Source organism: Camelus ferus, chromosome 9, assembly GCF_009834535.1.
Source record: "Camelus ferus isolate YT-003-E chromosome 9, BCGSAC_Cfer_1.0, whole genome shotgun sequence".
NCBI lineage: Eukaryota > Metazoa > Chordata > Mammalia > Artiodactyla > Camelidae > Camelus > Camelus ferus.
Window position 1 is genome coordinate 71,171,447 of NC_045704.1, and position 19,166 is coordinate 71,190,612.

General features: G+C 36.1%; 1 protein-coding gene across 1 annotated transcript in view; it reads left to right on the forward strand.

The window, feature by feature from the left end:
- AGL (amylo-alpha-1, 6-glucosidase, 4-alpha-glucanotransferase) overlaps positions 1 to 19,166 on the forward strand; it is a 63,245-nt gene that overhangs the window by 34,553 nt on the left and 9,526 nt on the right. The window contains 11 exon segments of the mRNA XM_032487175.1: positions 169 to 305; positions 568 to 701; positions 1,624 to 1,817; positions 4,867 to 4,969; positions 8,518 to 8,539; positions 8,541 to 8,744; positions 9,957 to 10,068; positions 15,258 to 15,393; positions 16,417 to 16,529; positions 17,332 to 17,543; positions 18,749 to 18,846. Of these exon segments, the coding sequence (XP_032343066.1) occupies positions 169 to 305; positions 568 to 701; positions 1,624 to 1,817; positions 4,867 to 4,969; positions 8,518 to 8,539; positions 8,541 to 8,744; positions 9,957 to 10,068; positions 15,258 to 15,393; positions 16,417 to 16,529; positions 17,332 to 17,543; positions 18,749 to 18,846 (1,465 nt within the window).

The window sequence follows — 19,166 nt, forward strand, 5'->3', positions numbered from 1 at the left end:
CCACACTCACCGCCAGCCGTGGGAAGTGCCAACGTGGACTGTGCAGCCGTGTGTCTGCCTCTCTATGTGTTCACCCCAGATCACTAGAGACCAGCAGCAGCCCAGAATATGAGAACAAATTTCCTCTGCCAGTGATGAAATTTGCATGATATTTCTCTGCATTTTCAGGATTAATGTCCGTATTGGCAGAAATAAGACCAAAGAATGACTTGGGGCACCCCTTCTGTGATAATTTGAGATCTGGAGATTGGATGATTGACTATGTCAGTAATCGGCTTATTTCACGATCAGGAACTATTGCTGAAGTAAGTAAAGCTGTATTGTAGTCCCCAAAAAAGGGCACAGTACAAACTGTATTACCATGTATAATGCTTGCATTGTGTTCTGATCTGAAAAATTGTTTTCTAACCTGTAACGTTTTCCTCCCTTAATCGTCTTTCAGTTCTAATAAGTGAAAATCGGTTGATAGATTACTAGGTAGTAGAGTTGCATGTTGGGATTTAGCTCTTAAAATACACCCAGCCTGTAAACACACCAAATTAACTTTTAAAATTATTTTTATAACAGGTTGGTAAATGGTTGCAGGCTATGTTCTTCTACCTGAAGCAGATCCCACGTTACCTTATCCCATGTTACTTTGACGCTATATTAATTGGTGCATACACCACTCTTCTGGATGTAGCATGGAAGCAGATGTCAAGGTATATCCAGCAAAGCTTGAGTAAATAGGCATGTTTGTGTAGAAGTCATATACGGAGTCAGTTTATACACACTCTTAAAAGACCTGAACATGAAGGAATTGTCGTACGTGCATAGAGCTGAAAAAGTTGATAAGTGGATAGTGAATTTATTAGCATCCCTTAATCCAGAACATACAAAAACAAACTTAGATATTAAAATCTATTCTATAAAGCTAGAAAACATGTTGATGGGAAAATTTAATTGTTTTATATTATCTGTTTCTGTTTATTCCTTGACTTGTTAAGTTAATGGATATAATTTTTAGAAGATACATATACTTTTCTTTTTCTAATTTTTCATCAAGAGAAGAAATATTTTGCTATGAAGAAATATTTTATTATGAATGAAATTTGCCTTTATTGGTGAATTTCCCTAAAATGAAACTGCAGGTTGGAATGTACCAGTGAAGAGCCACCAAATTGATTTGAACATAGTCTCTGAAAGAACAAAACTTCAACCCTACCATTTGTGTTCCAACAGGCTAAAGCCAGCTAGAAAACTGGGTGAAATGAAAGCAATTCTGACATCTTAACCAAATTGAAAATGTGGTTTATCTGATATTAGTGTTGTTATACACTATACTATATACAGAGAGACTTTTTTAAGGGAAGAAACCAAATAAAATAATGTTGCTAAAAATTTTTGAATCAATAGGTGTAAAATTTCAGTTGTGCAAGATGAACAAATTCTAGAGATCTGCTGTACAATGTTAGACCTGTAAATAACAATATTGTATTGTACTGTTAAAAACCTGTTAAAGAAGGTAGATCTCAAGTTAGGTGTTCTTACCACAATGAAATATTTTAAATAAATAAATGAATGAATAATAAAAATGTTTGTATTTCGACACATAATATTTTGAACTCCATCACTTTGTTGCAGCTTTATTCAGAATGGTTCTACCTTTGTGAAACACCTTTCACTGGGTTCAGTCCAGATGTGTGGAGTAGGGAAATTCCCTTCCCTGCCATTGCTTTCACCTGCACTCACGGATGTACCATACAGACTGAATGAGATCACAGGACAGAAGGAGCAATGTTGTGTGTCTTAGCTGCAGGTGAGAAATTATGTACAAGGTTAAAATGTGTAAGTCAGCGTTATTCAAAGAGGAAAATGATTATTTTTTAAAAACTTATGATGTCATCCAAGATTCTATGTTACTGCCTAGTAACATTTCATATATATTCACTTGTAAAAGTAATAACCATGTTTACTATTTAATTATCACTGTGCACCAGACATGTATTTATGTGCATTTTTTTATTGTTGCTAGTCAGTCCTTTTCTTCTGCATGTTTATTTTTTCCAACTCTTGACATTTTGCATTTTTTAATCAAATTTGTTTTGCTACCCTTTTCCCATTACATGATACTTTTTTCCCCCAATTTTAAAAATTAACCTAATAATTACCAAGAGATAATCTAAAGGTCCTCTGCAAGTTACAAACACAAAACAAATGTTAAATAATTTTTATTATGTTTCTAACTGCAGTCAAATGCTTTCTCTATTGGTATCATTTCCTACAAGTAGATTTAGAACCTGAATCAAGTAACAAATCTAAATATAAACAAAATAGGCTTTTGTTTCCTTTTTAATAAATTTCAAGCTAAAGTTAAGAACTTTCCAAACTAAGTTGAAAACTACCAAATTACAGGATGAAAATAATAGTGTTATCTGTGTGATTTCCTGTTTACCCTTAAATTTGCATTTGCTCAGACCAAGAAAAAAGACTTAGTGGGACCCAACAACTAAAAAAGAAATTAACTTTTTATTTAGAACGATCATATGACGCCTCTGAATGTTTTAAATATATAATTGTGTTTTAGATCCTCACTCAACTATTTTATCTCCTTGCGGTACTTTCTCCTGTAAATCCATGCAGATAGTCATAAAACTGAACAGGACCATTGTGGAAAAAAGTTAATATGCAGAATTTGATTTTAAAGCCTATTGTTTAGAACCCTATTACATAAAATAGTGATCTCAACATTTTTTATTATTCATTGCTATTGTTAAACACTCTCAAAATAAATATGCCGATGTATCATAAATGATACACTGATATAAGTTATGATACTTGGTATGCTTACATATCAGGTACAATATAAAACAAAAATAGACCTGTAAAAAGGTAAGTTTATAAATATAAATAGATGTTCTTATATTTCCTTCTCACATCCCAAGGGAATTTTGTATACTCCATACTAATAAAATATAGGACTGTCCTCAGATTTGCAGATAGATTTTTAAACGAATACAAAGGCCAGGAGAATCTACCTTTGGTGACAGTGGTACAAAAATGTATATAATTATAAGCTTTTATAATAATTGACAAGGTAGAAATCACTCAGAAGAGACATGATCTGTAAGTCATACACTCTTAGAGGTCAAAAAGTTAATGCAAACATTTCCACACATCAGTGCTAGAAATTTTATAGTTTTGATTTTATAGTTTTTGATAGTATAGCTTTTATAATAATTGACAAGGTAGAAATCACTCAGAAGAGACATGGTCTATAAGTCATACACTCTTAGAGGTCAAAAAGTTAATGCAAACATTTCCACACATCAGTGCTAGAAATTTTATAGTTTTGATTTTTTATAGTTTTTACCCATATTTTAGGGCATGCCAACTCAAACTCACCTTTGAATGTATCTCTACTTACAATTTATACAAGGTGTTAAACGGGTTAAAGTACCGGGATGTCTGTGCGGCTCAGAGTGCTGTGTGTGTATGTGTTAGCTGCTGTCCTCCACATCGTCATCAGAATTATCATCAGCGACTGCATGTAAACTGCACATATCAACCATGTATAAGCAACACATAAAGTGTTCAGGGAAATTTGGTGTCATTATTTGGGAGGCAATATAGAAAGAAGTGTCGGATGTTACCTTTCGTTCTGATCTTTCTTAACAGAAGGACATAATGTCTTTCTCCAAGGCGAAGACCCAGTAAGCAGAAGTTTAAACTGTGAAGTATTGCCTCAATTTTTTTAATCTTAGTCAAATTCTTTCACCTCTCAATTTACCTTTTATAATTAATCTTTCATTTCATTCACTTAGTAAGTCTTTATAGTGAAAAGCTGTGTACCAGTTACAGTTTTCAGTGATGCACTTTGGTAAATAAGGCGAACGAGGTTTCTGTTACCATGATTATTATTTTCTACTGGGGAGAGGCTTCATTCAACAAACCAGAAAACAAACAAGATAATGTCAAATGGTGTTAAATGCTTAGGAAATAGTCATGAGTGGATGCTGTGAACATTTTATTTATGTCCTCAGTTCTCCCTTCCTAAAGTACTATTACATTTATTCTTTAACACAGTTTTTTTTTTTGAGTTAAATGCTAATTTCCATTGCTTTACTTTCCTACTGATTATTGGTTTTAATACAAGTACAGATTACAATTGTGTTTTTTTCATGATTTATAAGAAACCAAACTGAATCTAAAAGTAAAATTTTAGACTTTATCCATCATTCACCCTATTTTATTTCAAGCATAAAAGGTGCTGTTACCTAGAATGTTCAAATTATTTGGCATCTGAAATCCTGTTTTCATCTGTAAAAACTGTTTCTGGCTAACAAGCTGTAATGGTTTTAAGTTGTTTTAAATTAATGGGAAATTTTATAATAAAGTAACTCTAGAGTGATAGGTTAATAAACAATTATGTATCATTAAGGTAATCATCTCATATTTAGATTAATTTGTTGGCTTCAAATTACAGGTAGACCCTTTTCAAATATATCATTACAATTATACTAAATGTTTCTTTGAATGTTAAATATTTGACCTCTGATTTTAATCTTTAATTTATTAAAAGAATGTTTATCTGTGTTTAAAGACTCGCACATTCAAATCAGTTCAGATAAGCATCATTCTGTAGCAATGGTTCTTAATCTCTTTTAGGTCACAAATTCCTTTGAGTCAGATGTGATTATGCAACCTCATCACACAAAGGTTGACATAAGTATAGCCATACAATTTGAGGATAATTTAAGAGGGTTTGAACACTCTTTATAGCTCATCCTTGACCCCCAAGTTTAGAGCAGCCCATCTGTAGTAATGGAATTCAGTAGGCTTGTGTATATTAAGATTAATATGTTACTTTGTTATGTTTTCTGCTAGGCTTGCCTCATTTTTCTTCCGGTATTTTCCGCTGCTGGGGAAGGGACACTTTTATTGCGCTTAGAGGTCTACTACTGATTACTGGGCGCTATTTGGAGGCCAGGTAGGAGATCTCTGAAAAGTTGCAATGCAAGTTTGTATCTGAATGTTTTTCACATGCTCATCAAACTTTCCTTCTTGTCCATCTATTCGCAACAGTTGGGAGGTATGTTTTCCTTGCATGTGTTTTTTATTTTATTTTTTATATGTTCATTTAATAGGGTCATAGAATTTCAAACAAGTGAAAATCTTTGAAGTTACTAAGTTCTAGTCCTTCATGTACAGATCCTCAGCATTTGCTACTTTATTTTAAGTAAAACTAAAAAATGTATAACTGTGTCACTTAATTACTCACTAAATAGTAAAATTTCCATGCCTGAATTAAGTGTAAGAACTCAGATGAACTTTTAGGTAAAATTTGAAAGTCTACCATTTTTTGTTCTTCTATAATGAAGGTATTGCCGTCTCTTTGATGGAGCCCTGTAGAAAGAATTATAATACCAGGTTTTCTTCTTTCAGGTTTTCAGACCTCATAACCTCCAGTTTTAGGTTTTCTAGTCTTAAAATGATATATTCTTTTTTTAATTAATTTAGTTTTTAATTTTAAATAACACCTAAAGATTGGATATAATAGCTTCCTCCTGTATAGTAGATTTTCCCCTTTTGATAATCCTGTTACAAACCTGAATAGTAAAAATATTAACCTCAAAATTTTATGATGGTCCTTTTGACCCAATGAAAATGGTGTTTTCTTATGTCACAATAATAGGAGAATTTATCAGAGGTAGAAAAGAAAGGCACTACAGCAGTGCTCTACAGTGTTCCACAAATCAACAGTGTCACCATCATCTGAGAACTTGTTAGAAATGCCAGTTCTCAGTCCCTGTGAGGGGCCTCCTGAATCCAAAAAACGTGAGTTGGACAGAGTTGGCAAGCAGAAATCTGTATTTTCACAGGGGCTCCAGGTGATTTTCAGTAGCCTAATACTAAAGTTTGAAAGCACTGCTCTACAAGTTAAAACTTGTAGCATATGATGCATTATATACTATATATATATCAAATATATAATACCTTTATATTATATAATATGTATATATCATATAATACATTTATATGATACGATACCATATAAATACATAATACATATATATTTATATGATACCTTGTCTTGATGTCACCAGAAAAATAAGTGGAGGTTTGCCTCTTCAAATGATAAAAGTTTTATTTTCAGTCCTTTTAAAATTGGAAATTTCTAAGTGAGCATCTGAAAGGCATTGCATTCTTCCCTACTAACCAAATATAATAAGACCTTTTCTTATTGACTTAAGATACCACTATGGGGCTGTAGAAATTTGGGAGTCTGTGTGCCTCTTCTGCCCCGAAATGACCATGGTTAAGAAGTAGAAAGTGGATGGTCAGAAGCATAGTATAGTGCTTAAGAACTTGGGTTTGGGCCAGACTGCCAGGTTCTAATCTTTGTTCCAGCTGACTAAATTATTTATTATTTTTTATTATTATTATTGATTTATTTTTCATGCTCTCTAGAATGGTATAGTAATTAACCTTACAGGATTTTTTTGAGGATTAAATGAGCTAATACAGTTAAAATGTCTAGAACGGTGTTTGCCACATGCTAAGCATTCCATAAATGTTCATTTTTTAAGTAATTATTATTTTTCTCATTGTTTTCTGAGCTCCCAATTATCACTTCCAGGCACTGTCAAAAATTTCTGCTTCTTAATTTTCCATATGACTGTCTAGATCAAGCGTCAGCAGGCTGCGACCTGTCACTTGTTTTGTATGACCTTCGAGCTATGAATGGTTTTTACCTTTTTAAAGATAGATGTACAACTGCATGACTATGCTGTACACCAGAAACTAACACAACACTGTAAATCAAATATACTGCAGCTAAAAAAAAGGGTCACTAAGATCCCATCCACCTTAAGCTATTCCATAATTAGTGCAAAATTTAAAAATAAAGATCTTTTATTTTAAAAAAGTTATTTAAAAAAGAATAATGCATGACTGAGACCATATATGGCCAACAAAGCCTAATTTAATTTACTGTCTGGCCCTTTACAAAAAAAGTATGCCTATCCCTAATCTAGATGATTCCCAGGGGATATTGTGTTTGTTAGGGTAGTGCTAGCTGCAGTGAATTATAAACTCTTAAATTTCAGTGGCTCTTCACAAATGAAATTTATTTCTTGCTTCCGGTCCTATACGGGTGTTCAGGAGGCAGCTTTGTGCATACAGATTCAGAGATACAGGCTTCTTCCTCTTAAGGATATACCATCTTCCAGGGCCTCTGAGTTCTCTCCGGTCAGCTGGCCAAAAGGGAAAGAGCCTGGGGAGAACACACCTGTCCCATGCACTTAACATCCATTGGTTCCATTCAGAGTGTTTTGCTGTAGAACACAGTCATCTAGCCATAGCCAGCTGTCAGATAGGTTGGGAAGTGCGGGAACGCCATTTTGGTGGGCACGTGGCTATCTCTACCACAGATCATTCCACTTCCTCCCTCTGAAGAGCTGATCATGGACAGAGGACTTTTTATTCAACTTTCACATGTGTATCGTGTTCTAGATAGTTAAGATTGCTAGCACTCTGACCTCTTATTAATCGGAAGTGTCACTGTCCATACTAACGCTTTTGTACTGTAGAAAATAAAAAGTTCCTTTTACGCTGTTATTTAAGAGATGGGCATTAAACTGATACATACAATTAAATTTCTAAATGGTTTGGCTAAAAAGCACTGAGGCGGAGAAATTTTAAATGACTTTTCCAAGGCCATACAGATAGCAATGCTGTATTTTTTTCATTTTATTTTTTATTGAAGTGTAGTTGATTTATAATGTTCGTTTCAGCAAAGTGATTCAGTTATACATATACATACCTATAGATATATATTTTTCCAATTCTTTTCTGTTACAGCTAATTATAAGAAATTGAATATAGTTCCCTGTGCTATACAGTAGGTCCTTGTTGTGTGTCTATTTTATATACAGTAATATGTATTTGTTAATCCCAAACTCCTAATTTATCACTTCCCCCCACTTTCCCCTTTGGTTACCATAGTTTGTTTTCTGTGTCCATGGCAACACTGTTTTTAAATCTGTCTTCTTATTTCTCAGTTTGATACTCATTTTAGAATGCTATGCCATCTTACAAAGTTGTCATTTGGTATATGATTTTAGAATAACACTTTAAAAAATAAAATATTCTCCACCAGTTTTTGAAAATGAATTATGTTTTTCAAGGTCAGCTTTTACCCATTTATTTTCTTAGATGTTTGTTTTATTCTTGGTATCTGCTCTTTAAAATAATAAAGTTCAGTTCTTACTCAGATTTTGAAATACCCAAGATTGAAAAAACTATACCAGAGAGGGCAAGTCACACAGAGTGTTAGAGAAGAAGACAGAGCCAGGGTCAAGGTTTCTGACTTTCACAGTGCCTGTTCTACGTTATGATCACTTTCTACATGAAAATACAGAGAAATAAGGGCAGAAGAGAGATGCATCCAGTGGTCACCAAAAGTGAATTTCTTGTCTTCAATTTTTTAAGTGGTTGTTTTCATGTCAAATGATTCACCTGATTCTGTTGTTTTAGGAATATTATTTTAGCATTTGCGAAGTACCTTGAGGCACGGTCTCATTCCTAATCTCCTGGGTGAAGGAACTCATGCCAGATACAATTGCCGGGATGCTGTGTGGTGGTGGCTGCAGTGTATTCAGGATTATTGTAAAATGGTTCCAAATGGTATAGACATTCTCAGGTGCCCAGTTTCCAGAATGTACCCTACAGATGATTCTGCTCCTTTGTCTGCCGGCACACTGGTAAAGATCATTTCTTAAAATAATTTTTTTCTTGTAAAATGGCTTTTAGCTTCTAATATAAAAATACATGTAATTAGGAATCTGAATCTTAAGCATTCTTCATATTAGTATTTCTTTAGGACCGCTGATATTATGAGAAATTGCTGAGAAAAGACTTACTCCTTGCCTAAAAAGCTTGCAACATGGTAGAGGAGGTGATGGGTATATTGTATGGGCATTGCAGAAAGAGGCGTATGGGAAGTGCTGTGCAGTATCATAAAGGGAAGAGAGATGACCTAATAGGTGGGTCTCAGGGAGGACCTCAGAAAGTAACTAAAATTCCACCTAAACTGAACCTTAAAAGGCGCGTAGGATTTCAGCAGAGGTGAGGGAAGCTGTGGGAAGACATTAAAGATGAAAGGGACAATGAAGTGCAGGTGGATTGCGGCACAGTGTGGGGCATACTGCTCAGTCTAGCTTGGCTTTTTGTGTGGGGCAGCTGCAGGGAAGTAAGGAAGTGTGGAATGGGCGGCCCAGGTTGCAGGGAACGTTGGCTGCCAGTCCAGGGAGTTCAGAGTTTATCTTATGAGCAGTGCAGAATGAAGAAACATTTTTAAGTGTTTCCTTCCCGGTCAAGAATGTACAGGAATGTTGTCTTTTTGCTGCTTGTGATCTGCCTTTATGTTGTGGTTTGTTATAGAGGTGTGAGGGGCCTCTAAGCTACTTACGGGCTTGTAGATTGATGTCCCTATGATGTTTACATCATGAAGTATTCAAAGAATATTTGTCCAAAACATTTTTAACCTAAAGTAAATTACCGTTTTAGTACATAACGTATCCCCATTGCTACATATGTGGATGAGTTAGAACAGCAATGCTGATTTAAAATTCAGATTTCTGTATAACAAGCTATTTCATTTATTAGCTGAACTATTCACTTTAATACAAACTATGCGAGCTCACAAGATTTGTTTTCATATGTCAGCAAAATTACAAATTACTTCATGTCACAGAAATGTACAGTCAAAACTACAGTCTGTTAACTATTCATATGCCAGATTCATACTGTATTACATGATGTATAGGAGCTGCTTCCTTCCCCAGTTCCACCCCTTATCTCCATTTCCCCCTAAGGGAAAATATATGTTTTCACAGCACTTCAGTTGTGGGATGTGGGGGAAGATAAGAAAATGTAATTTCTAATAGAGGTAACGTTCATTATGTCTCAAACAGGATCAGCCGTTGTTTGAAGTAATACAGGAAGCCATGCAAAGACACATGCAGGGCATACAGTTCCGAGAAAGGAATGCCGGTCCGCAGATAGATCGGAACATGAGGGATGAGGGTACGTAACTTTCGGTGCACAGTAAGGATTTGCCGAGGAGATGAAATTAAACCTTCTCATGGTTCACTACCTAACAGATAGTTATTTGTGTGTAAAACTTCAGAATATAATAATAAAAAAGATGAAGAGAGTTTCTGATCTCACCTGTTTGAGTTTCTAGAGGAAAGATAAAATGCCAGTGTGAAAGGTAATTGTGGAGGTTGCATTTAGAGCCATAATAATAATTGCTAATAACTGAAGTGCCTACTCTGTGCGAGGCATTGTGCTAACTACTTTCCTTGTATTATTCCCATTGAACACTCCCAGGAACACTGGAGATGCATTACATTGTTCCCATTTTTACTGATAAGGTGACTGAAGCAGAGTAGCTCGCTTCACACACACACACAGCTGCTAAGTGGCTGAGCTAGGACTTCACAGTTTGTCTGTCTGTATAATCTAGGCTCTTATAAAATACTTTTTGTAAAGAGGTTTATTCGTATACAGAGTTAAAATAGACATACTTTTTTAACCTCTTTGAAGTTCATCATATTCCTATTTTTATGGCACACCGTCATCATTAGCCAATGCAAGGCTAACGTTAATTTGTTTCATTTTATTACCCATTCCCGTTAGAGACATTCCAGTGGGTTTGTTGTGTATTCACTATTGTCGTGTGAAACATTTATTGCTGTAAGTGCATGTAGACTTTAACTTTTTTTTTCATATTCTTTTTCATTATAGATCACTACAAGATATTGAATATAGTTCCCTGTGCCATATAGTATAAACTTGTTGTTTAGACTGTAACTTTTAATTTTGAAAGAACTGGGTACTAATAGAAAGTTACAAAAGTGATACATAAGAGTATCGTGAACCCTTCATCCAGCTTCCCTTAACAAAGGCATCTTACATAACTGTAATACAATATCAAGATCAGGAGATAGACATTAGCATAATACTGTTAACTAAGCTATAGGCCATATTCCATTTTCACCAGTTTTACGTTACCTCCTTTGTGTCCATGTAGTTCTGTGCAGTTTTATCCCCTGTATAGCTTCACGTAACCACTACCACAGTCAAGGTACATAACTGTTCCATCGCCACAAAGATCTTCCTTGTGCTACCCCTTTATGTCACTCCAACCATCCCTAATCTCTAGCAGGTGTCAGTCTGTTCTGCATCTCTAGTTTTGTCATTTTGAGACTGTAGATAATGGAATCATACAGTATGTATCCTTTTGAAGTTGGTTCTTTCACTAAACATAATTCTCTTTGACATCTGCATTTATCAGTATTTTATTCCTTTTTATTGCTAAGTAGTATTGTCTTTTATGGATGTATCATTCATCTTTTGAAGAACATTTGGGTTGTTTCCATTTTTTTGACCAATACAAATAGAGCTACTCTGAACATTCATGTACAGGTTTTTGTGTAAACATAAGTTTTCATTTCTCTGGGATAAATGCCCCAAAACGTGGTTGGGTCATATGGTAGATAATGTTTCGTTTCATAAGAAATTGCCAAATTATTTTCCAAAGTAGTTTTACCATTTTATACTCCCACCAGCAAACAGGACAGATCCCGCTTCTCCACATCCTTGCCAACACTTCACGTTACCACTTTTTTATTCAGCTGTTCTGATAGTTGTGTAGGCCACTACTCACTGTGGTTTTGATTTGCATTTCCCCACCATGGTGTTGCCGTCCATGTCCCCTCTTTGATGAAATGTCTATTCATGTCTTCTACCCATTTTTTAATTGGATTGCTGTTTTGTTTTTTGGGTTTTTTTTTTTCACTACTGAATGTGTGTGAGGTAAAATACACATGTTTACTATTTATCTTTAACTTTTGCCATTTTAATTATATGTCTTGATATGGGTCTGTTTGGGTTTATCTTATTTGGGACCCTCTGTGTTTCCTGTACCTGAATATCTGTTTCCTTCTTTAGGTTTGGGAAGTTTTCAGCCATAATTTCTTCAGATACGTTTTTGATCCCCTTCTCTCTCTCTTCTTGCAGAACCCCTCTAATGCAGATGTTGGCACATTTTGTATTATCCCATAGATCTTGTACATTGCTTTTTATCCTGTCTGCTGTTCTGCTTAGGTGATTTTCATTATTCTACCTTCCAGATCATTTATACATTCTTCTGTGTCACTCAGTCTGCTGTTCATTGCTTTTAGAGTGCTTTTTATCTCAGAAATTGAATTGTCATTTTTGATTGGGTCTTCTTTATAGTTTCTAGTTACTTCTTAAAATGATCCATACTTAAATTGATTCTCTTTCTTAATTCCGTTAGCATTTTCATAACTAACTCTTTGAATTCATTGGTTGGTAGACTGATTATCTCTGTTTCCTTATTTTTTTTTCCAGGAGTTTTCTCTTACTCTCTCAGTTGGGGGTTTGCTACTTTTTATTGTACTTAACCTTCTCTGTCTCTGTGAATGCAGGTGAAAGAGCGACCTGTTGTGGTCTTGAGAGGATGTTTCTATGTGGGAGCCTCCCAGTGTAGACCGCATGCGCCAGAGGTCTTTGGTGTGAGGGCTGGATTTGATGTGCACGCCAGCCGCATCTCTCCTCAAGGTGTGCTGGCCACTCTCATCTTGACAGGAGGTGCGGTTGGTGCTGTCGGAGCTAGAGCCTGTGCAGAGTGTGAGGTGGGACTTCCTCTTTGCTCAGTGGCAGTCGCTGCTCTTCCTAGGGTGAGGTCTGCTCCCAAGTTGCTGGAGCAAGTGCCCTGAGGGTCAAGCTCAAGCTGGCTCTGTTCCCTTTACGTGTTTATTTTACCTTCTCCCCACCCTGGGGCCTTTGCCCCACAGGAGGGGAGTGCTGCAGTAAGTGGGACCTGTGCACTTACAGAGGTCCGATGAGCTGCCGGTGTCAGCTTCTGCGGCTCCACTCAGACACAGCCCAAGGTTTCATCTTTTTCCATTGTAATCGTCCCAGATCTAGTGCAAGGTTATGGCATGGAGTGGGCAGGGCCAGAACGTTCGCTCAAGCTGGCACTGGGGATCCAGGCATTATGGTTGCAGGAACTGAAGCAGCTTCACTCCCGTCAGAAGTCTGGGCTGCTTCTGTGGCACTGTTTGAGTAAGCACCAGCCGTGACCCCCACCGCCCCCACCTGGATCACGACCCAGGCCCCTGGGCCTCCTTCTGTGTCCCTAGATCAGGTCTTTCTTCAGGATCTGGCTGTCATAGATCTACTGCCAAGGTGTGACGTGGAGTGAGCAGGGCTGGGGTGTTTGCTCAGATCAGATTAGGGAGCACAGGGAGGCAAGCCGAGGGTAGACCTTTCTCTGCCCTGTCTAGTGGTAAGCCAGCACCCGCATACGCCTCTCAAGTGCAGTCAAGGCTTTTCAAGCCTTTCCATCTGTCCCAGCCAGTTCTCCAAGCAGCCAAAGAGGCTTTTCTTCTCCATCTAGAACCCCAGGATGGGAACAGCCAGTCTGTGGTTCGACCCTCTCACTCCCCAGGGTGAGTGTCTGACCATGTGATCACCCTTCTCCTCTTATTTCCCTCCCAGGGCACAGATTCCAACCCAGTGCTTTTCTTCTCATCCTACCTCATTATGTGGGAATCTTTTTTGCAGCCTTGGTTATATAGGAGTTCTTCTGCCAGTTTCCGGTTAGTTTTCCACGCGAATCCTTCCACATGTAGATGTATTTTTGATGTGTTTGTGGGAGAAGTGAGCTCCACTCCACTTCCTCCGCCGTCTTGGTCGCCCACCAAGGGAGTCTTGTTTTCCTTTCTCATGGTATATTGGCTATTTGAGGTCTTTTGCGTTTCCATACAAATTTTAGAATTATTTGTTCTAGTTCATTGAAAAATGTCCTTGCTATTTTGATAGGAATTACATTGAATGTGTAGTTTGCTTTGAAAAAATGATCATTTTAACAATTTAATTCTTCTAATCCTTGAGCACTGTATATTTTCCATTTGTTTGTATTATCTTCAGTTTCTTTCATCAATGTCTTATAGTTTTCCAAGAACAGGTCTTTTACCTCCTGGTTAGGTATATTCCCAGGTATTTTATTCTTTTTGGTGCACTTGTAAATGGGATTGTTTTCTTAATTTCTGTTTCTGATAGTTCATTGTTAGTGTATAGAAATACAGCAGATTTCTATATATGAATTTTGTGTCCTGCAACTTTACCAAGTTCATTGATGAGCTCTAGTCATCTTCTGGTGGTGTCTTTAGGATTTCCTGTCTATAGTATCATGTCATCTGCAGACAGTCACAGTTTTACTTCTTCCTTTCCAATTTGGATTCCACTTTTTTTCTTGTCTGATTGCTTCCAGTACTTCCAATGCTATGTTGAATAAAAGCAGTGAGAGTGGGCGTCCTCGTCTTGTTCCTCAATTTAGCAGCAAACTTTCAGCTTTTCACTGTTAAATGTGATGTTAGTGCTGGGCTTTTCCTACATGGCCTTTATTATGTTGCGATCCATTCCCTCTGTGCCCACTTTGATGAGAGTTTTTATCATAAATGGACGTTGAATTTTGTCAGAAGCTTTTTCTGCATCTGTTGAGGTGATCATGTGATTTTTATTCTTCAATTTGTTAATGCAGTGTATCACATCAGTTGAATTATAAATGCAGAACCATCCTAGCTTCCCTGGGATAAATCCCACTTGCTCATGGTGTGTGTTTTTCTCAAGTTGAATTTGGTTTGGTAATATTTTGTTGAGGATTTTTGCATCTGTGTCCTTTTTCTCTGAGTTATTTTAATTTATAATTTTAATTATGAAACATCTCAACCTACAGAAAATAATGTAAATTATGCTTTGAACCTAAAACTGAAATTAGAAGATATTAACATTTGGCCATGTTTCTTTCAGATCTCTCTTCACTCAGTCATTCTGTTTGGGGGATTTATTCATTTTGATTTGTGTAAATCCCAGTTTATTAATCTCAAATGGTATAAAGAGTTTTCCATTATGTGAATAGACCCCAGTGTTTATCTGTTCCTCTTCTCAGCAGTTATTTTTCTTGCTAATACAAGCAGTGTTGCAATTAATATTCTTGTATGTGTGTCTCTGTGCATGTAAGTGAGGGTTTCTCTAGAGTATCTGTCTAGAAAGGAAATTAGTATGTGGCAGAATATGCAAGTCTTCAACTTTTAAGGTCTTGCCAAATTGCTCTGCAGAGTAGTTTCCTAATTTATTATATTTCTTTTAAATTTTATAAATGTTTTATTTTTCTCTTTTAGGTTTTAATATAACCGCAGGGGTTGACGAAGAAACAGGATTTGTTTATGGAGGAAATCGCTTCAATTGCGGTACATGGATGGATAAAATGGGAGAAAGTGACAGAGCGAGAAACAAGGGAACCCCCGCCACGCCGAGGTGGTGTTGATTTGACAGTCCTTATGTAATTATGCCCTTTGTAAAGCCACATACTGTGGAATCTTTCATTCTATTAACCATGAAGTCTTTATATGAAATCAGTCAGAATCTTCCTTTCTCCCACTTCCTCTTCCACTCCCCCCTTTCTCTCCCCTGATATACACAAACACAGTCCTCCTAGCATAAGTCATCATGTAAAGCTGTCTGTTCCCTTCTGGAGGTTCTCGTAGGTTGATTCCCTATAAGCACCTCAAAGGAAAGTTTTATGATTCCTTATCCCAGTGGTTAAGACATTTCTTTGTAATCTGAAGTGCTTTCATTGTAAGTTTTTCTTTATGCTTATCTTTTGTAAATATAAAAAACAGCCAATTGTCCTGTCTTTTATGAAATCCTTTTACTTTCTGAACCTCTTTTCCCCTAACTTTTTTTATCTTTTACCTCATCATTTCTTTTTGTGATTTGCAATGCTTACTATAGTATCAAGTCTGGAAAACAGTTTTCTTATTCCAAATTTTATCTTCAATCAGAATTGTCAAAAAAAATGATTGAATAATAGTTGTCATTACAGGTTTTGCAAATTCTTTTTTAAAATGTTTTGGTAAATTATTAGGTCTTGTACTTCCTTTCGTTTTCCTTGAATATGAACTTTCAAATTAGGATTAAATTATGATGTTCCCCTTCCCTGGCTTTCTCTGGTCCTGTATGTCACATTTTCTCTCTCTTCTCTGTTACTCTATTCTGATTCCTACTGCTGCCTCTTTCCAACAGCTATTTTCTTTTACTCCATAATTTCCACTCTACTTCATAAAATTTTTTACAAATATGTTAAGACAGTAAGCAATGGCAAAATACTAAGAAGAGTGATTTCTTATATTTGCAATACACATTCCTACAAAGTGAGGCTTTTTATCATCATTTTATAATACATTAGTTATGTAATTCATCAGATTTGTTTACTCAATGCCCTTTAACTAGTACTTAAATTACTTGTAGTCACAGAATAAAATTTATTTTTAATTTTAGAGACGGGTCTGCTGTGGAAATTGTAGGCCTGAGTAAATCTGCTGTTCGTTGGTTGCTGGAATTATCCCAGAAAAATATTTTTCCTTATCATGAAGTTACAGTAGAAAGACATGGTAAGCTACTCATTTTCTTTCCAAAGAAACTCCAAATGTACTGTGTATATTCTTAACCAATGTAATCATCATTTGACTCAATGAACTAATATTAAAAAACTCTTAAGATTGAAAGGAAAGACAAATCATTAATTTACTAGCATGCAAAGTGTAGCAAACCTGATTACTAACCATATTTTTATAGTAACTTTGAGCTGAGATATGAAGAGCATTGTGCTTACTTTTTTTCCTCAGTGTGACCGTGAGCAAGTTGCATTTTGGTGAAAAATTATGAAGTCTTTACCTCTCTTTTTCTAGAACAGTGCTATCCAAAAGACATAATTTAAGTCACATACATAATTTAAAATTTTCTAGTACATACATTTTAAAAAGTTAAACGCAACAGGTGAAATTAATGGTATTTTTTATTAACTCAATTGTGCTAAATATTATTTCAATATGTAGTCAATATGAAATTATTCATGAACCATTTATTTGGGGGGTACTAAGGCTTAGAAATACAGTGTGTATTTACACTTCTGGCACCTCTCAATTCAGACTAGCCTCCTTGCAAGTACTCAATAAAGTTAATTGTATCAAATATAAGAGTGATCCAAGTGATCTGGGATCGTTTGCTAGAGTCTAGTCCTTTTTTGCTAATACAGTGAAAGGTAATTTTTAATTTCTGGTTAGTGCCCTTCAAAAGACCCTGACACTTTCAAAAAGTCGATAATTTATTGACTAAATATTACTTTTTAGCTGTAACTAAAGGTGTGGATTTCTATGAATGCTTAAAACTACCAAGTTGTTTATAATGTTGCAGGAAAGGTGGTGAGAGTCTCCTATGATGAGTGGAACAAAAAGATACAAGCCAATTTTGAAAAGTTATTTTATGTGTCAGAAGACCCTTCAGATGTCAATGAAAAGCATCCTAACCTGGTGCACAAACGTGGCATATACAAAGATAGCTATGGAGCTTCAAGCCCTTGGTGTGACTATCAGCTCAGGCCTAATTTTACTATAGCAATGGTTGTGGTAAGTGATTTATTATTTTCAAATTTCAAAAATGTTATTATAGGGCTTATTTAGTTCTTTATTTCCACACCAGTGAATTTATTTAATTGCTAAAAAGTGCATTGTTTACCGCTAGTTCTGTATGGTCCTTTCTCATGAATAAAGCATCATGCATTTGACCCTTAACCTGTAACGTTCAGTATCAAAAAAATATAAAACAACAAATGATGACGAATGAAGTTCTTCCCAACATTTTTCACATCATAACACTCATAGAAAATGATGATACTTGTATAGCCCTCTGGGCTAAAAGGATTGATTTGCTTGTGCCAGATTCACCTGCTTCAGTTAGCCCCAGGCCCCGCCCAGCTGCCTTGAAAGCTGAGGGCATCTGTACACCTGCGCCGTGACCAGTGCCTCAGCCCACCAGTTGGAAACCTGTGGACTAATGAACTAATATGAATAGCTTCAGTTCACACTCTGTTTTCTTTGTTGTATTGCTGTAATTAGTCCTGTCCAGCCGAAAATTCTAGACTCTCCTTATTTTATCTGTACTGAGTCTAAAAATAAAGTACAGTAAAATAGAGAAGGTGTGTGTTCTTCTGTGCCTGCCTAGATGTTTCCACTTTGTCAAAAAGAGTATTAAACATAGTACTGTTAATTAGAGTAGAAAATATACAAAGGTACATAAAGGTAGCTTTGGTTCAGTGTGCACTTGATTTCCGTTAACCTTTAAAATTAATACACATTCTTAGTCACCAGGGCTTTCCCTCTTTGTCCGTATCACAAGTAAATTACTCATGCTATCGGTGTGCAAATCCTTCTGTATTTTATTATGACCCTAAGAGCAAAAAATGAGTTCCAGATAAACTTAAAGGAAGCTATTGAAAATCCTCTGAAGAATGAATTAGGTGGGTTTAAATGTATTCTGCCTTCATTGTCGCTGTGACAACTTCCTTTTGGGGCTACTATGCTTTCTTGAAGTGGCACAAGGAGACAGGCACCTCAGACAGCTTTCCTAACCTCTAAAGCCAAGTTCCGTACTTTCAAGTCGGCCTGATAGGATTAGGTCTGATTAGGTGTCTACGTTTTAATTGGCCCACACTGTATTTAAAAATTGTTCATTCTTTTTCCAAGTTTATCAATAGTTTATGTTCCAGTGTCAGTGGGAACTAACTCTTCTGTGATCTTAAACAGTTTGTATATTTGTTTTTTATACTCATTAGGCCCCCGAGCTCTTCACTGCAGAAAAAGCATGGAAAGCTTTGGAGATTGCAGAAAAAAAACTGCTTGGTCCTCTTGGCATGAAAACTTTGGATCCAGAGTAAGTTGGAGTAGAAGTATTAAGAATGTCGTTGTAGGAGGGAGAGTATATAGCTTAGTGGTAGAGTGTACACTTAGCATGCACCAGTCCTGGATTCAATCCCCAGTGCCTCCATTATAAACAATCAAACAAACAAACAAACAAACCTAATTACCTCCCCCCACCAAAAAAGAATGTTGTTGATATTTTATTGCGTCCAGCCATGATTTTTTGCTTATCAATAAAATCTCTACAATTGCATTCAAACTGAATTTTTAAAAATACCTTCTCTGTCTTCATTAAACATCAATGTTCAAAATGCCTTTGGCTTGTCTTATAGT